The sequence below is a fragment of the Peromyscus eremicus genome, chromosome 5, assembly GCF_949786415.1.
Source record: "Peromyscus eremicus chromosome 5, PerEre_H2_v1, whole genome shotgun sequence".
Classification (NCBI taxonomy): Eukaryota; Metazoa; Chordata; class Mammalia; order Rodentia; family Cricetidae; genus Peromyscus; species Peromyscus eremicus.
In genome coordinates this window covers 112,707,807-112,730,460 of record NC_081420.1, presented here as the reverse complement: position 1 = coordinate 112,730,460, position 22,654 = coordinate 112,707,807, and the positions used below count along the sequence as shown (strand labels likewise).

General features: G+C 46.3%; 1 protein-coding gene across 1 annotated transcript; it reads right to left on the bottom strand.

The window, feature by feature from the left end:
* Positions 1–1,026: 1,026 nt before the first annotated feature.
* On the bottom strand, positions 1,027–16,527 carry LOC131911852 (aspartate aminotransferase, mitochondrial). The gene is made up of 6 exons (XM_059264256.1): positions 16,331–16,527; positions 6,338–6,494; positions 3,913–4,041; positions 2,489–2,548; positions 1,344–1,505; positions 1,027–1,170 (listed from the first exon to the last, which is right to left on the bottom strand). The coding sequence occupies exons 1-6, from the start codon at positions 16,417–16,419 to the stop codon at positions 1,042–1,044; spliced, it is 726 nt and encodes a 241-aa protein (XP_059120239.1). The 5' UTR covers positions 16,420–16,527; the 3' UTR covers positions 1,027–1,041.
* Between the last annotated feature and the right edge of the window lie 6,127 nt (positions 16,528–22,654).

Sequence of the window (22,654 nt, the reverse complement as noted above, 5' to 3'; positions counted from 1 at the left end):
TTATCGCCGTCACCACTGGCAAAGCCTTGGTAGGCCATATCAAAGAATGCAAACAGATTCTTTTTCTGGGAAGGAACAAGACCAGAGTTTGAGACAGGCACCTGCATATGCCCAGTGATTACATGTGCTGTCATGGACCACATTTATTTCACCCAAACACAGTCAACAGTTTCTTCACACATGGCGGAAGGGAAGATGTCTGAATTCCAGAGTTAATTTATCAACATACTTCAAAGTATTATTATTTGTTTTTTTCGAGACAGGGTTTCTCTGTATAGCTTTGCGCCTTTCCTGGATCTCGCTCTGTAGACCAGGCTGGCCTCAAACTCACAAAGATCCGCCTGCCTCTGCCTCCCAAGTGCTGGGATTAAAGGCGTGTGCCACCACCACCCGGCTATTATTATTTTTTAAATACTTGGATGCTATGGTTCCTCAACAAACACTGATAAAAGAGAACCTTAATATCCAGTGCAGGAGGCATTTCTAAGGCCTACGGTAGTCTGGGATATTATTTTTGGGCAGGACTAGCAGGACTTTCTGATGAAGCACTATCCTATACCTGGGCTCAAAGACGACCCTATGAAAGCGCTCTCTGCAGGCTCCTCCTGTGTCTCACTCTACTGGAAGCTGAGATTTGACAGACCTGCTAAGAATGGGGGCAGAGGATGACAGGGGTATTTCTCTCTAGGAATTCTGATTAGTGTCTTCCATCACAGTCAGCTCTTCTGAAAGAGAAGTCAATGCTGAGCAGAGTAGCAAGAAAAGGAGGGGATATGAAGACGTGCTTAAAAGGATGAGCAAGTAGCCACTGACCAGGGCAAACGGAGGCGCCACCAGCAGGCCTCTTGGATCAGAACAGCTGTTGTGCCAAAGGTAAGTTTTTGACAGTTTTATTACTACATCTGGGCTGAAGGATGAAAATTATTTTCAAACTGTTCACATATCGTCTATTATGGAACCACTAATTTTGCAAAGGAGGAACCCCTTCCTGGCAGCTTATCCATGTGTGGGTTTGGGGCAGGCTCAAGGCTAAGCAATGAGTTACTGACATTTCATCCCGCTCACCTTCACCACTGCCGCGATCTCTTTCCACTGCTCTGGACGTGGGTCCACGCCTGTGGGGTTGTGTGCGCAGGCATGCAGGAGGAGGACGCTCTGCTCTGGGATTTTCTAAGGGAAACAACGGAGATTTTGCCGTGCAGCTTTAAAGGAAATAGTCAGCACGCTACGGTCACTGTTAGCTGAGAGGTGACAGAGGACCTGAGACCTGGGAGTCAGGTGGTCCCCTCTAAGTCAGATGATGAGAGCAGCCGGGAGATGCCAGTCTGGAAAGGCACACTTACTGAAATGTCTTCCATGGCTCCTGTGAAGTCAAATCCACAAGTCTTGGGGTCATAGTATCGATAGCCTTGTAGCTGCATGCCGGCATCCCTGAAGATGGGCGTGTGGTTTCCCCAGGATGGTTTGGGCAGAAAGACATCTCGGCTGAACTTAAAAAACCTTTGCTGAAAGATGGGAGGAAAGGAAATGAAGAAAGAGGGCAAAATGCCAGGGTTTTCCTGAGAGGAAGTTTTTTCCTACTGACAGTAGCAAGATGGCCTGGGTGGGGCTCCAGGCTCTGACAGTTAATCTGGCTATGAGGTGAAACACCTATGCAGGCCTCACGGGCTGAATCTCCTTTATAGGGACTGTGCTGGCTAGTCTTAACGTCAACTTAACACATAAGCTAGTTATCTGAAAGGAGGGAACCTTAATTGAGAGGAGGCCCCTGTAAGATCCAGCTGTAAGGCATTTTCTTAATTAGTGATTGACGGGTGTGGACCCAACCTATTGAGGGTGGTTCCACAGACTGAGCAAACCATGGGAAGCAAGCCAGTAAGCAGCACTCCTCCATAGCCTTTGCATCAGTTCCGGCCCTGTTTGAGTTCTTGTCCCGACTGCCTTTGAAAATGAAGAGCAATATGGAATGTAAGCCAAATAAACCCTTTCCTCCCCAGCTTGCTTTTTAGTCATGGTGTTTTTGATGCAGCAATAGAAACCTTAACTAAGACAGGGACTGAGTAAGTTAAAACACATGCTCCCTACTAATGCTACATGCTGTGCAGGGCATAGTGGCTCATTTTTAATTCCAGAACTCAGGAGGCAGGTGAATCCCTTTGAGTTCGTAGCCAGCCTGGTCTACATAGTGAGTTCCAGGACAGCTAGAGATACATAGTAAGACCCTGTTTCAAAAAGAATAGAAAAAAACCAAAACAAAACCCAAAGACCCCCCGCCCCCCCCCCCACAACCATATGCTCAATACACTGACTCATTAGTACTTGATTCCTTATAATTTCTCCACAGTACTTTCTTTTTTTCCACCAGAGAACAGAAAACCTGCCAGTTCTGTGGAAAGAGGAAGGCTGATGTGGGTGAGTAGCCACACATAGGCTAGGAAGCCCTGTTAACCTTTAACTTAATGTCCTCTCTTGAGGGAGTTCCACTCACCAGGAAGCTGGCTCCGATTCTCAAGGCTCCCGTCCCGGAAATGGTCTGCACAGTGACAAACTGCGGGGAGACAGAGGGTCAGTCACTCTTCCTTCTGCACTTTAGAGCTTAATTCTTTCATCTACTGACTTGATTATTTTTACAGGGATACTTATTTACTCTCTATACATGAATATCTTGTCTGCATGTTTATATGTGCACCGTGCTCATGCCTGGTGCCCCAGGAGGTCAGGAGGAGGTGTCAGATCCCCGGCAACTTAGGATCTGGGGTTACACATGCTTGTGAGCTGCCACACAGGTGCTGGGAATCAAACCCAGGCTCTCTAGAAGAACAACAAGTGCTCTAAACCACTGAGCCATCTCTCCAGCTCCATTTAGTTACCGGCACTGTGTGTGTATGGCGGATGGGAATATGCCATGGCGTGGATATACAGGACAGAAGACAACTCCGGAGCTGATTCTTTCCTTCAGCCGTTATGTGGGTTCTGGAGACTGAGCTCAGTCACCAGGCCTGCGAGGCAAGCACTTTATCTGCAAAGCCATCTTGCTGGCCCCTAGAAGTCAATTCTGGATGGCTCTGTTAGAACCATCCATGTCACATGGAAAATTTGGGGATATAATATAAAAGTTCCTCCTCAATATGCCAAAGGAGTGAGTTATGCACATACAAAAAATAAGACAAAGTCACTACATTCAAACATCATTTTAGAAATATGCAAAATCCAACAACCCTCTGACCAAGGTTCTTTAAACAATTAGATCGTCACCAAGTATATTGGGATAGTGTTGGTATAATTTACTTTGTTTTTATTTTCTGTGGTGCTGGGATCGAACCCAGGGCTTTTGCACATGTCAGGCCAGCATTCCACCAATGAGCTACTGATACACACTAGCCTCTGTTTTTACGTCTTAGGCAGAAAAGTAAATATGGGAGTGTATCCATTAAGATACATCTTCCTTTTTCTTACAAAAGAAAGTAGGACAGTCTACACGTGTCTTTTGGGATCTTCTCTTTGTCCTGTCCGTGCCCACCTGGGCTGTGACAGGGCAGTAGGGGACAGCCACACCTGTCCCCTTCCCTGCCCCCACAGTCTACTCATGGTTGGTTCCCTGTTGCTTCTTCTGTCCCAGCTGGAAGCTTAACACATGATTGTGGGGACTAATTATAGGCCTAAAACTAGGCACAGGGAGGCATTTCTAATTCCTATTCAATATAAACAGAGAAACTCATCAGCACCAACAGCAAACTGGGCCAGAGCTATCAGCCAAATTCTGTCAAATTTTCAAGATAACCGATAGAGTTAAACTTCCTCTCTAGTAGTTATCAGTAAGTGTGGCCACCTCAGGCATTACACACAGAGACACTGAGTTACAATTGCTAGGTATGAACACGCCTGCGTGAAGCTCAGGCCCGCCTGGCTTACCCGGCCACTTTTCAGCACTTCACTGTTCTCACCCAGGGCCAGTTCTGCAGAAGCCTTACAGAAGTCCGCCAGCCCCCCGATGGGCAGGTACTCTTTGTCCAAATTTTTTGCAGCAATCTGGGCCTCTGCCTAGAGAAGAGAAAATATGTTTTAGTTTCTTCTCCCTCCTTCCACCTACTGTGATGATAATAAATGTTTTATGAGGTAAATGTCTGAAGCAAATCCATCCACATCCCTCTTCTACTCTGAGATGTTTCTGTTTGGGCGGACTATGAACTCCTGGGCCTTTGTAATCTTTCTGCTCAGCTGGCAGGCCTTCTAATTCTTTTGAAGTTACTGTTTAAGAAGGATAAGCCGGGTGGTGGTGGCGCATGCCTTTGATCCCAGCACTCGGGAGGCAGAGGCAGGCGGATCTCTGTGAGTTCAAGGCCAGCCTGGGCTACAAAGCGAGTTCCAGGAAAGGCGCAAAGCTACACAGAGAAACCCTGTCTTGAAAAACAAAACAATAAATAAAGTGAAATATTTGATATTTTGTACATCAAATTTTTGTATATATTTGTATGTGTGTGTGTGTGTGTGTGTGTGTTTATATATATATATATATATATATATATATATATATATATATATATATATATATATAAACTCTTGGGAAATAAAATTCTACTATTACAGATAAGGTTTCCTTATATGGACCAGGGTGGTGGTTTGAATGAGAACGGCCCCCCACAGGCTCATATGCTTGAATACTTGGTCCTAGTTGGTGGAACTGTTTGGAAGGATGAGGAGGTGTGTCACTAGGGCAGGCTTTGAGGTTTCCAAAGACTCCCGCCATGCCTGGTGTGCCCCCCCCCCCCAACCTCTTACTTACAGATCAAGGTGTGAGCTCTCAGGTGTTCTCCCACCATGACCCTGCTCTGCTGTCATGGACTGAAACCATAGCTCAATTAAACACTTTCTTTTATGATTTGCCTTGGTCAGGGTGTTTTGTTAACAGTACCAGAAAAGTAGCTAAGACACGCAGGTTGGCTTGGAACTATTTTGTTTTGAGACAGGGTTTGTCTATGTAGCCCTGGGTGTCCTGGAACTTGCTACATGGAACAGGCTGGCCTTGAACTAAGATCTGCTTGCCCTTGACTCCTGAGGGCTGGGATTAAAGATGTGTGCCACTATGCCCGGCACAAGTATGTGTGTGTCATCATCCTGGCTGGAAGAGGTTTTCACATGGAAAGATATTATGGTAGTTTGAATGTAACTGGCCTCCATACACTTATAAGGAGTGGCACTATTAGGAGGTGTGGCTTTGTTGGAGCAGGTGTGCCTTTGGAGGCAGTGTGTCACTGTGGGGGTGGGCTTTGAGGGCTCCTATGTTCAAGCTATGCTCAGTGACACAGTTCACTTCCTGTTGCCTGGGGATCAAGATGTAGAATTCTCAGCTCCTTCTCCAGCACCATGTCTGCCGCACATGGCCATGTTTCCTGCCATGATGATAATGGACTAAACCTCTGAAACTGTAAGCCAGCTCCAACTAAATGTTTTCCTTTATAAGAGTTGCTGTGATCATGGTGTCTCTTCACAGAAATAGAAACTCTAACTAAGGTATAGACTTTCCTGGTTACCACTTAACATAATAGGGCTCTCTTGAAATGCATAAGGATAAAACTTACAAGCAACATGTTAGGTATATGTGAGATGACAAAATCAAATTGAATGTATAAAAGGAATGCATTTCAGGATATATGCTAGTCCAAGAACTTTCACTATCTGTATGACTATGGGCAAAATAGCCACCCTTCCCAAGTCATAGGGTATGGTGAAGTGTGGATGAGATAATGGACAACAGTGTTTGATTGTGGTGCAGCCTGCAACAATAGCTTATCAGTCACTGAATACAGTTTTAGGATTTTTCTTGTGATGTTGAGCATCAAACACAGAACCTTTTGCATGTCAGGAAACACTCTACCACTCACATCTAGTATCTCCAGCCCTGAATAACTTTAAAACCAATAGAAATAAAAATGTGACAAAAGTAGAGAATGAAAGAAGTTATCATGTAGTTCAGCAGGAAGGGTGGACAGCACATGTCTCTACACATGGATTTCACCCCAGCAATCAAAATGAGAGGAATGGAAAATAACAACGGCAGCTGTTCCTCTTGTTAAGAGACGATGTTAAAATTCTAGCCCTCTTGTACCCTCTTAGGATTAGGCACCAGGCCCGACTTTTGATCTTGGAGAAGACCATGTGGCTGTGATCCACGTTCACAGCTAAGAAAGTTCATAGCCTAGAAAATCCGGGTGATTGACAAAGCCAGTGCTAGGACCAGAACCTGGGGCTCCTGAGTCCTGGTTCAGCACTTCTTTCATTCCTTTTGGCTCCCTTCAGGTTCCACACCCTGTGCAAACAGGACAGGTGCCAAGCTCACCTTCCGGACACTGGGGAGCACGTAAGGCTTCCCATTATCATCTCGGTAAGCACCAACCCCCAGGTTCATCTTCTTGCTGTTGGTATCTCTCTTGAAGGCTTCAGTAACTCCCAGGATGGGATCTGGGGGTCCCATTTCTACATGGGCCCACCAGGAGCTGAAATGAGAAATATTTTATGTCAGCCACATGAGCTAGATTCCTATGGCCAGATATGTCTCCAATCTGCCAAAGATCCATTTTGGCACATGTGTTACACAGAGGTTACAGAAACAGGGACCAGTCATCCAATAGCATAAAAGCCTTTAGAGACCAGAGATCAGTATCTTCAACACAGATATGACAAGGTGCAGAAAGGGAGCACCCAGGTTATTTTGGATAGGATAAGGTTTACACACAGGTTTAAAAGAAAAATTTCCGGCTGGGCGTTGGTGGCACACGCCTTTAATCCCAGCACTTGGGAGGCAGAGGCAGGCGGATCTCTGTGAGTTTGAGGCCAGCCTGGTCTCCAAAGTGAGTTCCAGGAAAGGTGCAAAGCTACACAGAGAAACTCTGTGAAAAACAAACAAACAAAAACAAAAACAAAAAAAGAAAAATTTCCTTCAACCGATTAACGAATAACGAAATCATGAAATTTGCAGGTAAATGGGCGGAACTAAGAAAAATATTATAAGTGGGGTAACCCAGACCCAGAGAGACAAATGTGGCCTGTTCTCTCATCTGTGACTCCTAGCTCGGAATCTTTAGATGGAAGTATGCAACCTGGAGTTGCCACATAAAACAGGGAAGATAAAAGGGACCATGTGGGTGAAGGAGAACAGATACTCTAGAGAGGGGGATGGGACACAGGTGCCATGAAGGGGGAAATGGGAAAAAATGGGGACTTAACTGGGAAGTGGAGATGGAAGAGGGATAAGTAACATTAAGAATGTTTGAATATTTTACGTACACACACACACACACACACACACAGAATGAATCTATGCTACTTGGGCGACAATGTTCCCCAAGAGAATCAGACTAGCCAAGAGCATTACACTAGCCAACAAAAGTCCCAGTGCCAGGCATGGGAAACCTTCCTTCAGGCTGTTGGTCAAGGGAGTCTAAGAGACTCTCAAAATAATATGGCTATTGCTGTCGTTCTTGATTGCTTCCCAGAAATTGAAGGGAAGGCCCTATTGCTGGAAATACCACATGTCAGGCATATGGCTTGGAGAAATCGGGCTGGAACTGATCTGGAAGCCTCCTCCTGTGGACTAGCTCTCATAATGCTAGGCAAGCTGTCAAGGGACAGGAGCAGTCCTACAGTAGCCCTACCCAGCTGTAAAACCTACAAACCACAACAATGACCACCATGGCAGGGTAGCTCCACAGATGCAATCCTGGCACTGTATCCTGGAGGCAATCAACAGCGGTCCAGTTGGACTGAAGGTCCACACCACAGGAGGGAATTTGTGCCTGGTACTGTAAGTCCAGCCTATTATCTGTGCCGTGTAAGATCAAGGACCCTAGAGAACTTATTACCGTCACTTTCCTAAATCAGTACACTTTTTAACTGAGTTCTAAATCTTTACCCTTATGCCCACAGCTAAGTGGCTTATGCTTTCCTCATTAGGCTTGAAGTCAGCAAGCTCCAACATTCCTTCAGTCTGCACCCTCCCGAGAACTAGGGTTCCAGGTGTGTGCAGGATGGCCAGCTGGGTCGGTGCTGGGATCAGAATTCCTCCCTAATGATTGCGAAGCATGTCCTCTTAACCCTGGACTGTCTCTTCAGCCCGACTCCTCCTTATTTTGGAGACAAGGTTTCTTACCAGAGCTGGAGCTCGCCATTTTGGCTCGACTGGCTGGCTAGTGACCCCCAGGTTCTACGTGTCTCCGCACACATCCCACAGTTACACACATCTACCACTGTGTCCAGCCTTTACATGGGCGTTGGCAATCTGCACTCAGATCCTCGTGCCTGCCTGGCAAGGACCTCACCCACTGAACCACTTCCTCAGCCTCTTCAACAGTCATCCACCGATGCCCACCGGTCACCTGAACCAGGTGACTCCACTGCTAGAGCAGTGCCCCTCATCTTCCCCTGTTTCCTGGTAAATCACAGGCTGCAACATTCAGTACCCACTTCTCAGCTTTCTTATATAGCCTCTTTTGATTTTATTTAGTTCACATGTGGCCAGCAGGCTAGTGGCCACAATCAATGTCTGGGTTGGTTTTAGGTGCTAAGTATCCTACAGAGTTCTACAGAAGGATTGGCAGAAGTTTACTGTTTATTAGGTAAGAGTTGACAATCTCTCTCATGTGCGTGCGTGTGTGTACACACACACACACACACACACACAGAATGAACAACCGCACCACCATGTCTGGCGTAGGTAGTCGCTGGGATTTGCGCATGCCGGGCAAGCACTCCTCCGGCTGAGCTGCACACCTAGCTCCCTGGTTTCTTTTCAAACCTTCGGTTCAGGGACTTCTGTGAATCTGGAGCTTATACTAGGATTTCTGCAGCTTAAAAACGAGAAAAACAAACCTCACCATGTGTCAATAATGTGGAAAGACTAAGGACCTAACTGACATGTTTTCCACCTCTCGACAGTACTGATGGACTAGATTACAAAATCCTCAAATAAAAGGCTTTTGTTAGACTTCTCAGTACTTAGAGCAATCAATTCATACATTTCTGGGCAAATGAGAAACCACATCTCTATACTCTGAATGGACTATTTTACAATTTGTTTTTCAGCTTGTTTCATCCTCAACCAGTGTTAAGTTTAGGAAAAACAAAGGCTGCATTAGATAAATACTTAACACAAGTGAAAGGCATAGCTGTCTTGAATAAAAATTAAATTACTGTTACCTACCAAAGACTTAGTTACATAAACTCAAATTCCTAAAATTTTTCTAAGTTCATTTAAAAAAATCAGTGGGGTGGGGACATGGGAAGAGGGAAAGTTGGAGAGAGAAATTCAGTGTACCCATGCATGAGATTCTCAAGAAATTAAAAGAAAAACAGTAATGAAAATTAGTAAAAAATCAAATTTATATGAAATGGGATGAATTATTATTTGGGAAAACTTTAATTTCAATAGTAATTATTTATTCCTAATTTCATTAATATATTTTATTTTTGAATTATTTGCTAGTGAAGGGTTCCACTGCTGAGCCATACCCTAGTCTAGATTTTATTTTTTATATGTTTAGACTTAGAGGAGTCGAACAGGTCCTATTTCTTACACGCCCTGCTCCCGACTGCTAGCACCAGGAGTTACTATGGCATATACAGTTACAGAGCCCTAGGACACCCGGCCTATTTCCCTAGTTTAGTTTTTGCTTGTTTCTCTTCACTACTTTCTCTAAGGCACCACACCACACTTGGTTCTCTATCTCCTTAGGCTTCTCTTGGCTGTGAGCTTTCCTTCCCTTGTCTGATGACTTGGATGCTTTTGGTGAACTCTAGCCAAGTACATGCCACTGGCCCCTGCTGTAGAATCTTGCTTTAACTAGGCAAAGGTGTGTTACGTTTGTTTCTGCTGCAGAATATTACTTTAACTGTGTAAAGGTGTGTTACTTTTGTTTATGCTGCATTTGTTTAATTATGTAAAGATGTGTTACATTTGTTTCACCTTGCCTGACTAAAGCACCTGATTGGCCTAATAAAACGCTGAACAGCCAACAGCTAGGCAGAGAAAGGATAGGCGGGGCTGCCAGACAGAGAGACTAAATAGGAGGAGAAATCTAGGCTCCAGAGAGAAAAAAAAATGAGAGCAGAGGAAGAGGAGAGAACGAGGGAGATGCCGGGGCCAGCCTGCAGACACGAGAAGCAGTGAAAGTAAGATATACGGAAGGAAAGAAAGGTAAAAAGCCCCCTAAGTTAAAAGAGCTGGCCAGAAAAAAGCTAAGGCTGCATTCAAAACTAATAATTCTCCGTGTCATGATTTGGGAGCTGGCTGGTGGCCCAAAGGAAGCAGCATGGCACGTGCCCCTTTTGAGGCTTTCACACGAACAGGTTTTAAGAACAACAAATATATTTCATTATATGTCATTGAAGACCATTTCTAATAACCTTTACATGCTCAATGTGTTAATGGACTGGTTACGTGGTGGCTACATGGGTATTTCTGTGACTGGGCGGACACTGATTTCTAAATATATTTTAAAGTTTATATACTTCTGCCTCTTTTGACATGTTCTAGGGAGAGCAGAGCTGTGGTCATGGTATAGGCACGCTTTCTCCTGCCACTCTAACGGGATAAAGGGCATGTGTGCTGAACTCTGTCAAGAGGGGGACTCATCCCTGGACACAGAAGTTAAACGATGATTAACAAGTGGTCCAGACCATATTGCACCACAAGATATACAACTGGTTTTGTTTCACAAGGGAGAAAAAAGTTGAGTTTGTCCTGAACTTCTTACCTTCCAGATTCCTTTTAAAACTTTGAGGAATCCAAAGAACTTTTGTGCATTTTTCTCCCTCACCTGAGATTTAGTTACACAAACATCACAAGACGATGGTAGCCTCATGTAGATGGCAGTCCCGGAGTCAGCCGGTCTTAGCCTTCTCCTCACACGGGGACACAGAGAGGCCTGAGACCCTTACTTGGCTGGAATCATAGTGCAGGTGCAGCTTCAGCCTCTGGCTGGAAGAGTCAGTCCACTTGGTACTGTGGGCTATGTGCTCTCTTCTGTCCCTCTCACCATGTAGGCCAGGGTGGCCTGGAACTCTTAGGCCACTTGCCCACTATTCCAACTGCTGGGATTACTGTGTCTGGCTATAAACACAGTTCCTGAGCTTGCAGTGGGTGGTGTAGGCCAGTTGACTGGCTAGCTGAAGCTCCTCAAAAAGCTCCTGTTTATGTGGGCTGGAACTATTACTATTTACTGCACTGGAAACTAAAACTGAGAAATTTGTAAGCTATTAATCATTTGAAAACAGGAAACATAGAAACCATGTGCAGCCCAAGGTGGTGGCGCACACCTTTAATCCCAGCACATGCAGAGGCAGAGGCAGGTGGATCTCTGCGAGTTTGAGGCCAGCCTGGTCTACAGAGTTCCAGGACAGTCAAAGCTACATAAAGAAACCCCGTCTTCAAGAACCAAAAACCAAGAAAGGAAGGAAGAAAGAAAGAAACTTATGTACATTACCATAAATAACACCGAATATTGCTATGAAAAGTTTTGACCTGCCAGGTGTGCATGTTTATAACTCCAGCATGTGATAATATCTGTGTGTTTCAAATATGAAAGGATGTATGAGGACAAACTTGGATGATGAATCTTGTTTCAATCTCTTTCCTTCCATCTTTTTGGTTTTATAACCTATGACAGCAAAGTTTTCATCTCCAATGACTATCTTTACATTTTTGAAAGTAGTAATGTGGGCCTAGTTAACTGGAGAGGTAAACCTTCACTGCATCTTCAGAAGAACCACAGAGATACGGTATGGGACATTCCTTACGCCCCTGGCAGACAGCTTTCAGAGCTGTCTCCTTCGTGGCAAAGGTCCACATCTCCAAGGGCTCCAGGGTGAGAGTGCATTTGTCAGCGTTGAGGGTGTGGCCTCATGTTGTCACCTTGCTGTCTTCAGAGTAGCCTTTCTCCTTCCTAACACTCTTCTGGGCAGGAGCCATCCTGCCAGGCCCAGGATGGAAAGCAAGTATCCAAGAGAATGTGGGAGAAGCCAAGCTGTGGTGCTATCATGTATCAAGTTTTTTCAGTCTGGATGGGCCAGTTGCCCTGGTGTAGTGATTGTGTGTGTGTATGTATGTGTGTGAGCATGTGTGCACATGTGTGTTTAAGACAGTGTCTTACTATGTTGACTGGCCTGGAACTCACTCTGTAGACCAGGCTGGCCTCAAACTCAGAGATCTGCTTGCCTCTGAGTGCTGGGATTAAAGGTGTGGGCCACCAGGCCTGGCTATATAAACAAAATCTTTAAAGCAGTGGTTCTCAACTTCCTAATGCTGAGACTCTTTTAATATAGTTGCTCATGTTGTGGTGGCCCCCAACCACAAAATTATTTTGTTGCTACTTTGTAACTGTAATTTTGCTACTGTTATGAACAGTAGTACAAATATCTGATATGGGACCCCCAGAGGGGTCTTGGCCCACAGGTTAAGAACCACGGCTTTAAGGTGTCCTAAACTGACGATTATAAACTCGCTGTGTGCTAATGTGCTAGGAGCTAGGACTGTAAAGAGTAAAAACATTAATCCATTCCAACCAGATTAGCTGTGGGGTGACCATCAGGGAGGCCCCAACAGGGCAACCTGGCTGTGATTCACAGTGACGATTTAGGTCCAGGGAACTGAGTATGTTTTGGAGAAAACCCAGATAAAGTCGACCAAACTCCCTGAAGGAAAGTAGAGGGTTAAGGGGGCTTCCGGGAGGAAGGGACCTATGAGCTGAGTGCTAAGGGTGAGAGGGGCCGGAGGAAAAGTGCATGCCACACAGGCTGAAGAGTAAGGTGGAGGGGGTGGAAGTTAGGTAGAAAACGGAAGTTAGGAAGGCAGACCCCAAGTGACTTGGGAAGTGCTCAAGTTCTTTCTGTAATCATTCTATGTCTCAGCCAAAAGCTTCTTTGGGCCACAGTGAATCATTCACTAGGATTTCCTTCCCAGGAATGTCCCACGGAACCTGCAGCCAGTTAGTACTCACCGGCCAGCCTCACTCTCCATGAGTAATGCTGGGTGGCAGGCTCAGCACGGCCGGGTAAGGCTCCCAACAGGAGAACCTCAGCCTCCATAGCTGGGCTCGGTGGGCTCGTAACTGTTCTTAAGAGCAGAGTTTTACTTCTTCCAATAGTCTCTTTTAACAGCCTGCCCTGGGTAAACCGCAGAGACTCAAACAGCTTACCACTTAAGAACTGAGTAGAGGCAAGAGAAGTGAGTCCACATCTCATCTGCTAAATGGGTGTAATCCTATCTACCTCACAGGGTTGGTAGAAGAATGAAAACACCCAGAAGAGCCGGGCGGAGTGAGGACCTGATGCTAACTGGCATTAGTTTCTATGTCACTACTATACTGTCATTTGTCACCGTTCTGCCGCTGGTACAGAGCCCTGCAAGCCCAATATGTAGTGAATCCAAACAGTATACAGCCATAGGAACTTATGGCCAAATGCATGTCTTTCTGGTTTTAAAATTATTACTATTATTTTACACTCTCAGGTGACATTATTTTTTCCCATCCTTAGCTCTAGGCCAGGAATAAAAAACTTAGTTCCTTTCCTCTTTTTAACTATTGCTGTACGCTGTGAGGAAGAAATACAAACTTTGAAACAACTCAGATAGGTTTTGGTTGTTTCTCTTCTCCAGTTCAGACAGAAGCCATGCAGCCACCTGCCTATCGACATCACTGTCATTAACTGCTGAGTGAAATGAATACTTTGAATGTCAAGGACGTTCAAATGTCCAGAGAGCAACTTTCATTTTTAAAAAAGGCCCTTAAACAATGACAGAGTTGCCCCTAACCACAAGGACAGACATATTGTTGTTTAACAGTGTGAACAACACTTACATAAAATATGTAGCATATACATTTTTCTCTAGAAGGCTCAGCCATGAATATTCTTGCATACCTCTTAAAAAGAATCTCCAAACAATTTCAAAACACTGAATTTTAGACATTCTAAGCACAGGAGCAGTAATCCTTTGATTAGTTATGAGTGATTAAGTTCCAGGCTCTCTATGTCCCTCATTATCCCACGCCTTAAACTGAAGATTACAGACATGAGAGAACTCTCCTATTTGTACAGTAATGGCATTAGACGAAAACAAGAGTGCTCTGGGGGTAAACTGATAACCTATGGCCTACAGAGTGATTCCTACCCATGCCCTTTGGACAGAAGTGCAGGGCCACACAAACATTGAGCAACAGTGACCACCCAACCAAAAGATGCTAGGTACAAAGTATTCAGATAAGCACGTCCAGCTCAAACGCGTTGTATTTCCCAAGGCTTAAACAGCTTTGACAAGCTTCCCCTTAGCCATATTTATTTACAGTCTCACACTATAGCGCAGGTTGGCCTGGAACTCTCTTTGTGTAGCCCAGGAGAATGGTCTTGAATTCAGGGTACTTCTCCTGTCTCAGCCCCCTAACATTCTGGTTTTGGTACATATTTTGCAGCACTATGGTTCCCTTTATGTGAAGATTTTGATCTAAAAATGCAAAACATGAAAATGCTGCATTTGTTTAAAAATGAAGGCTTGGAATAAAAATGTTCAAAGTGAAAGGCACTCCAGGCATATGTCTCAGTGGCAGAGTGCTTGCCTAGTATGCAGAGGCTCTGGGTTCTATCCCCACTGGGGGATGGGAGAAGGAAGCTGAGTGGAGTAACACTGGGAAGGTACAGGCAAGATCACTGCAGCATGTTCCAGGCCAGCCTGGTGTACATAGTAAGTTTCAGGCTAGCCAGGGCTACATCGTAACTCCATCAGTAACAACAAACACGGACAAACAAAAACCAGACACTGATATAAGTGCTTAGATACAACTCTGAACAAAGTTGCCAAGGTCTCTGCTTTCCCGTACCTTAAATTCTACCTGGGAAAAGACAGACAAGGGACATCCATCAGGCTCTCACACCAAAAGAATCACTACACTGTCATACCCAAAGGGAACCTCCCCAGGCAGTTTAAATAAAGCTCAGGCCTTTCAGTTATATACATAAGACAAGGACTATTTTAAGGTTAAGATAATGGGAAAGAAGATTTTCTCCTGTCCACAGAAGCACTCCTTTTTGTTCTCCAAATTTGCAGCATAAATAACTTCTCTAATTCTTCTCATCAGGGGGCTAGGCTTAAAAGGGCACACATTGGCAATGAACCAAAAATGGGCTCTGGACAGGACAGACTGTTCTGCTGGCTTGAAGACTACCTGAACACGTTCAAAGGAAAGGCCAAGGCAAGGATAAAAGGTTAAGCAGGCATTGCTCCTAGTTAGTACGTGCTCCAGGTAAGTTTCTGCAGTACTCAAGGAGAGTGCCTCAAATCTGCTTTCTTGGGTGAAAGGTTTCTCTTGGCTCAGGGAAGAATTAGGAGTTACGAGCTCCATTTAGGCCCTCAACTTTCTCTCAGCACATCTCAGTTCAAGATGACACATTCGTCATTTTTTTTTTTTTTTCTTTTAAGCGAACTCACTCCTCTCTGTCTTGCTCACAGCTGCATCTCCAGCAACTGGTCCAGTGCCTGGCTTGGAGAAACTGGGTTACGAAATATTTAAGGGACGAAAGGGCCGACTGAGATGGAGAGAAAGATTAATGGCTTCCAGTCAGTCAGCCGAATCTCCCAAGGGCTTAAAACAAAGAAAGTGCTCAGCTCCTTCCCATCCAAAAGCCAAATATGTCTGACACGGAGGGAAGGATGCACTACGCCAAGGTCACAGATGCAGGAAGAAACGCTAAGTCTCGGCACCCGGAGAACCTCGCTCCATATGGCCACATTTCCCTCGGATACACACGCAGCCGTCAGCTTCCACGCAGCACGGTCAGATATTGCCCTCTGGACCCCGACAGGTGGGCCAGCTGCCCCAGAGGGTAGCTGGTCAAGGGCATGCGCGCCCCCCAGCGCCACAGCCAATCGGTGACACGCAGCTCCGGCACCATGGCCAATCGGCGAGAGGCTGGCCCAGCGCCGCCGCCCACGTGCTCACTCCTTGCCCCGCACCCCACCGCGCGGAGTCAGCATCTTGGACCCCCATCACCCGCTAGAATGGGGATCCGGGTGCAGCGGAGAGCCACAATTCCCATCCCCGGGGACTGCGCTGGCTCGAAGTCCAGCGATGCGGGGGAGGGAGGGATGAGGGGTCCTGAGGGGTCACCGCAAGGCGCGGACCATCAGCCCTCAGTCCCGGGGCAGGGACCCCTTGGGAACACGGGAGAGTGAGGGTGCGTGCGTGTGCTAGCACGCGGGGCCCGGTGCAGGTCTCGCAGCGTCCACAGCTCGGCTGGGCAGGGGCAGGCCCGTGGTCCCGCTCCATCTCAGTATCCCTCGGCTCACCTGGCTCTGGCAGAGGCTGCAGCCGCAAGGCCTGGGTGAAAGGCGGCAGCCACCCCGGAGAGGACGCGGCTAGAGTGCAGCAGGGCCATGGTGGGCGGCACGGCGGCAGTGGACAGAGGCAGAGCCGGGAGCACGGGAAGCGTCCGCAGGATCCGAGGCGCGGGCTGCTAAAAGGTGAAGACACTGACTTCCCTGGGCGTGGCTAGAGCGGCGGGAGCGAGCCTTGTCACAGCGGCCCCTGGCGGTCCGGGGCAGAACGAGGACGCCTCCGTGGAGGTCATGGAAACCTGCAAGGACGCCGCCAATTACCGTCTATGAACCTGCGAAGCTTGCAGAGTGTGAGGATGCGCAGAATGAGGCGCTCAGCGCTCTGTGTCCAGTTAATCATCCGGTATGTCAGAGGATGCTGCTAGTGTGCCAGTTTGAAAGGTGGGAAGTAATCTGACGCCAAGGAAGTATTTTTTTCCCCAATGCCGCACAGACTTTAAAACACAATGTAGCCTTTCTTTCAACACTTTACCCACCAGCCGGACTTCCCTTAAGTACACGTCTCTCTCAATGTCCGGAATGCTTCCATGTCCCTGTAACAGAGAGGACAGCAGGTGTATTTTGTGGGGCAGTTGTGAGGATTAATGGAGATTAGCCGATTATGCCTAAAAACAGGGCCTGATTAGTAAATTCAAAATAGCCTATGACCAAACTGTTGCACATCAAATCTTAATAATTATGTTTGGAAGAAATGAATAAAGGGTAGGGGAATGAATTTGAGACAAGCAAGTTGACCAAGTCCATTCTGAACATAGGATATTTCCCAGGCACTCTCTTAGAAATCTGTATAGAATTGAACCACTTGTCAATCTAATGTATCCTCTGTCACTCTAGCTGCCTGTGTGATTGTTATCAAGTTTGGGGCCGCAGCATGTGCTGCAAAACGGGCCCAGCCACCCATCGTCAATAAAAAAATTTAAAAAGTCAAATAGCCGGGCGGTGGTTGCGCACGCCTTTAATCCCAGCACTTGGGAGGCAGAGGCAGGCGGATCCCTGTGAGTTCGAGGCCAGCCTGGTCTCCAAAGCGAGTTCCAGGAAAGGCGTGAAGCTACGCAGAGAAACCCTGTCGCGAAAAACCAAAAAAAAAAAAAAAAAAAAAAAAAAAGTCAAATGGGGGGAAAAAAGATTTACTCAATGTGACCACATTGGAAGCTGGACAAAGCACCAGCGAACCTCCTTTCCCGAGTCTGTCTTCAGGGTTCTGGAGAGTAAAATTTAAATAGGGGGGTCAAGGGTTTCCAGTCTAAGTGTGGTTCTGCCTGCCGTTGACCCACCCTTAAGGTGGTTTGAGAAGTTGTTAGAACTGTGGAATCTTGCAGGACATGGTGGCACATGCGCCTTTAGTCCCAGCATTTGGGAGACAGGCAGGCAGATCTCTGTGAGTTTGAGGCTAGCTGGGGCTACACAGAGAAACTCTGTCTCAAATAAAACAAAGAAGTAGAAAAGAACTATGTGAAATCTCTTTCTGGGAGACAAGTTGTCCCTCTGGCGAGGCCTTTTCCTTCTTTCAGTATGAGATTCCTGGAGAAATTCCCATTTCTTTGGATTCTGTTGTCTCAACAGTCAAGAGAGACACGGTGTCTTTAGGATGCCTTCACTTCTGCCAGGCCTGTTGCATGATGAAGTCCAAATCCCTACATGGAGTCACATGGTAGGAGGCCCTTCTGGTCTAGCCCTAGCTTACTGTCTCAGTCCTATGGTGTCTCACTGACAGTGGCCTGTGTTCCTATATGCAGTGAGTTGAGATTCCTGCACTACTTAGTGTATATGGTTTTTTACCCTCTGGTGCAATAACATTATCATTCTATGACTATCTTGGAATAGGGATAGTGTGCTGGGTACCCAAACCTAGACATATCTGGGAAGAGGGAATCTTAATTGAGAAAATGCCACCATTAGATTGGCCTGTAGACAAGTCTGTGGGGTACCTTCTTGATTGATGACTGGTGTGGGAGGGCCCAGCCCACTATGGGAAATGCCACCCCGAGCAGATGGTTCTGGGGTGTATAAGAAAACAAACTGAGCAAGACAGGAGGAACAGGCCAGCAAACAGCACTCTTGTGAGGGCTTGGCTTCAGTTCCTGCCACCAAGTTCCTATCCTGGCTTCCTGTCATGGTAGACTGTGATTGGGACATGTAACCCAAAATAAATCCTCCTCCTTCCAAGTTGTTTTTGGTTGTGGTGTTTTATCACAGCAATAGAAACCCTTACCAAAACAGACAGCTTTGGTCCAGTTGCCGTGGCAACTAAAGAAACCCACCAACCTGGCAATAGAAGGAAGCAGTTAACACTACATAGCTGTGATGGCTGTCCTCACTGTCAGCTTGACTGCATCTAGAGTGAACTAAAACCCAAATGGCTGGGCACGCCTCTGGGAGATTTTTTTTCTTAAATCATTTGAAGTGTGAAGACCCACTCCTCATCTGGATCTTTGAAGTGGGAAGATCCACCTTTTATCTGGGCCATACTTTCTTCTGGCAGCCTATAGAAAGGACACGGGAGAGGGAAGCTTGCTCTCTGCCTGCTTGCTTGCTCTCACTCTTGCTAGTGAGTCCATCCCTTCCCTGGCATTAGGGACTATTTCTTTGGGAAATACTCCAATGTATACTGAAGACCAGCTGAGATAGCCCCCCTCATGAACTAAACAACTACTAGGACCTTCTGGATTCTTGGGCCTTCCGTTCATAGGCAGCCTGTGTTGGATTAGCTGGACTACAGCCTGTAAGCCATTCTAATAAATCCCCTTTCTATGACTTCCCTGGGCGTGGCTAGAGTGGCCCAGCAGCAGTGAGCATATATGAATATATGTATATTCACTCTATAAGTACTGTTCCTCTAGAGAACCCTGACTAATACAACAGAAGAAGATGGACTGGGGAAGGAGGGCCACTGACTCTTCACATGGGATTCTGACCTTACTTCTCAGCCTTCAGCTGGTATCTGAGAAGATGCTAGCAGTATATGGAAGGTAGAAAGTTAACTAAAAGTGGGACCCCATGATACACTTTCTCTGAGATTGACATCTGTAATGGGCTAGGACTTTGCAGCTGCTTTGGGGTCACCTGCACACCTGCAAGTAACCACTTACCCATGCTCCTGTAAGTCAATAAACTCACTTGTTCACCAAGATGGACTTTGGTGGGATCATTCCTTTGGTCTGTTGGTGTCCTGTTTGCAGTGAATAGACATTTATCAACATCATCCCAGAAGAAGTTAACACAGCAGCTACTCTGTTAGTTCACTTGGGCTGCTGTGACAAATCCCCAGCAATCCAATACTTTAAAACAATAGAAGTTTGGGGCTGGAGAGATGACTCAATGGTTAAGAGCTCTTATTGCTCTTGCAGACCTGGGTTCGGTGCCTAGACTCACAAGGCAACTCACAACTGTCTGTAACATCAGTTCCAGGGAACCCAGTCTTTTGACCTTTGCAGGCTTATGAACTTTAGGAGCTCCTCCCTTTCACACACACACACACACACACACACACACACACACACACACACACACACAGAAATTTCCCCTCTCCCAGTTCTGGAGGGTGGAAATCCAAAATAAAGGTGTTGTTAGGTCCCTGTCCCCTGTTGGGGAGATGGGATTCTTCCCTCCTAGCTTCTGACATTTTTGCAGATCCTTGGCTTTCCTTTCTTTACAGATTTACCACTGTGGTCTCTGCCTCTGTCATCACGATGGCGTTTTCCTCTCTTCAGTATGACACCAGTATGTGTCTTCAGTTTGACACTAAGTGTGATGCCCACATGTAATATCAGTACTTGGAAGGCTGAGGCAGGAGGATTAGGTTTTGTAAATGGAGTACTTGAATTGTGTTACCTGTAACTATCAATGCCAATAGACAAATACAGGAGTCTTTAACGTGTGCTTTGCTCAGTAACAATCTGGGAGGATAGTGTTAATCCCACTGAATGAGAGAGTAAAGACCATCACCCAAATTAGCCAATTTATGGCACGTTTTGTTATATATGCACAATATAGCTGGCCCAGTGACTGCCTCTCCCTAAACGGGACTTGAGAAGTCAGCTTTGAACACAGGAGAAAGTACAAGACTAGGAAGTTTCTAAGAGGTTTTGGTTATGTAGGGACTTGTCAGAACATTTCAAAAAATTTGTGTTTTTTGAGACAGGGTTTCTCTGTGTAGCTTTGTGCCTTTCCTGGATCTTGCTCTGTAGACCAGGCTGGCCTCGAACTCACAAAGATCCGCCTGCCTCTGCCTCCCGAGTGCTGGGATTAAAGGCGTGCACCACCACCACCACCACCACCACCACCACCACCACCACCACCACCACCACCTGGCCTCAAAATTTTTCACAGAACATCTTATCAGGGCGGAGGTCAGGGGATAGGGTGGGGAACATGTCAGATTCCAGAAAATGGGTCAAGACACAGTCAAGCCTAAGTTTTACTGAAAGCAGGAATGAACTTATTTTGACCTTGTAACAAAATGGCTTCTAATCTTAAAATGGAGTCAGACTGGTTTATCAGTAGAAAATTACTTCCTCAACTCTGACATTTCTCTCATCTCCAGCTAACATACTTTACAGAGAGTGGGAACAAAGACAGCTGGGCATTCCAAAGGTCAGTCTTGTCTTTGAGATTTGGGTGTTTATCTTTTGTCCTTATTGCCTCCTGTCTCATTATTCTGTCTGTGGGCCAAGGTCCCCATGCTCCCAATGCTGAACAGACATACTGATAGCAGCATGCATATTTAGACGAGTCTCTAAAATATGAAATGCAAATGTGCCTCCATAGTACGTGATACCAGCTTGCGGCTACCCAGCTTTCTTCTCTAATATCAATTTGAGGCCAACATATGCTATGTAGAATCCTGTCTCAAAAAATATCCATACTTGTTATTTTTGGGGGGCAGGGGGTTGGGTATTTGTGATGTTGGCCTAGTGTGGCATTTGTGATTCACAAGGCCCTCAGGAATTTAAATCTGTCCAGCTCTACACACACACACACACACACACACACACACACACACACACACACACACACGGGGCAGGGGCAGGGGGAGGAGGATTGAGAGAGAGAGATTGAGATTGTTCTAAAGTGTGGCCATCATTTGGGGCCCAAGACAACTACAGTCATCACTGGGCACACACCGGCTGCCATTTCAGAGTTGGGAGGAGGCTGAGGGATCAAGCTCGGAGAGCAAGGCAGGAGCACACGAGGCAGGGAGGGCTCAGAGCCTCCTGTGTAAATTAGGGTTCCTTCATGAGAGGCCTTTGAGCTGGACTGGACTGTGCCAGAGGCTGTGGGGCAGGTGGAGGCCTGACAACCCCAAAGCTTGGCCCTGGGTTCGGTCCTCAGCTCTGTGAAAAAAAAAAATCTTAAACAAAACAAAACAAAACAAAACCTGTGGGAGTCAGTTCTCACATTGCGCTATATGGGTCCAGGGATCGAACTCAGGTGGTCACGCTCAGTGGAAATGCCTTTACTGGCTAATTCAGGAAGGCCAGAAAATGTTTATGTACTTCTGAAAATAATAAAATGTCTTGCTTTAAAAAAAAAAAAAAGGTTATATTCTCGAAGTTCCAAGCAATTACAAAACACCTCTGCTGTCCTTTTCTTTAATTGGTGCTGCCTTTTAAGCCGTCTGAATCAGCGACTGCATTCCACCGCTCCCAGCAGCTGTTAGGCCGGAAGGGCCTTAGCTGGAGGGAATTCTGTTCCCTCAGGCTCCAACTCTTTTAAAGCTAGGAAGGGACCTTAACTAAACCTCTGTCCCTCTAAAGAACTCAAGAGTCAAAGGTTAAGGTGGAATTCTGCTCTTCAGAGAGGCTGAATAGCAAGTAGCTCACTTCCTTTCTTTGTTCGCATCCTCCAAAAAGCCCCCATGCTTCACCTTGCCCCCACTTCAAAGCCCTTCTCCACCTGGCTCCTACCACTTGTTGCTGACTCAGCCTCCTGACTGAAGGCTGGCCTTGAACTCGAGAGATCCCCTGCCTCTGCCTCCCAAGGGCTGGGATTAAAGGCGTAGCCACCACGGCCTGGCTCCTGGCTCTTTACTTGGATTCATGAATCTTGCTTTGCAAGTTTTGCTTCAGATCTGTCACTCGGCACCTGTAGGTTCTTTGGGCTATTTCCTGTCCTTGTATTCTCTGGAGCGTCAGCAGCCACAATCTGCTTCTTTGTGTTCTGCGGTATAGAGAAAACACTTGAGTTTGTTTGAAGTATCATATAGCCCAGGCTGGCGTCAAACTTACTGTGTAGTAGACCTTGAACTTCTGATCTTCCTGTCTCTTACCTGCGTGC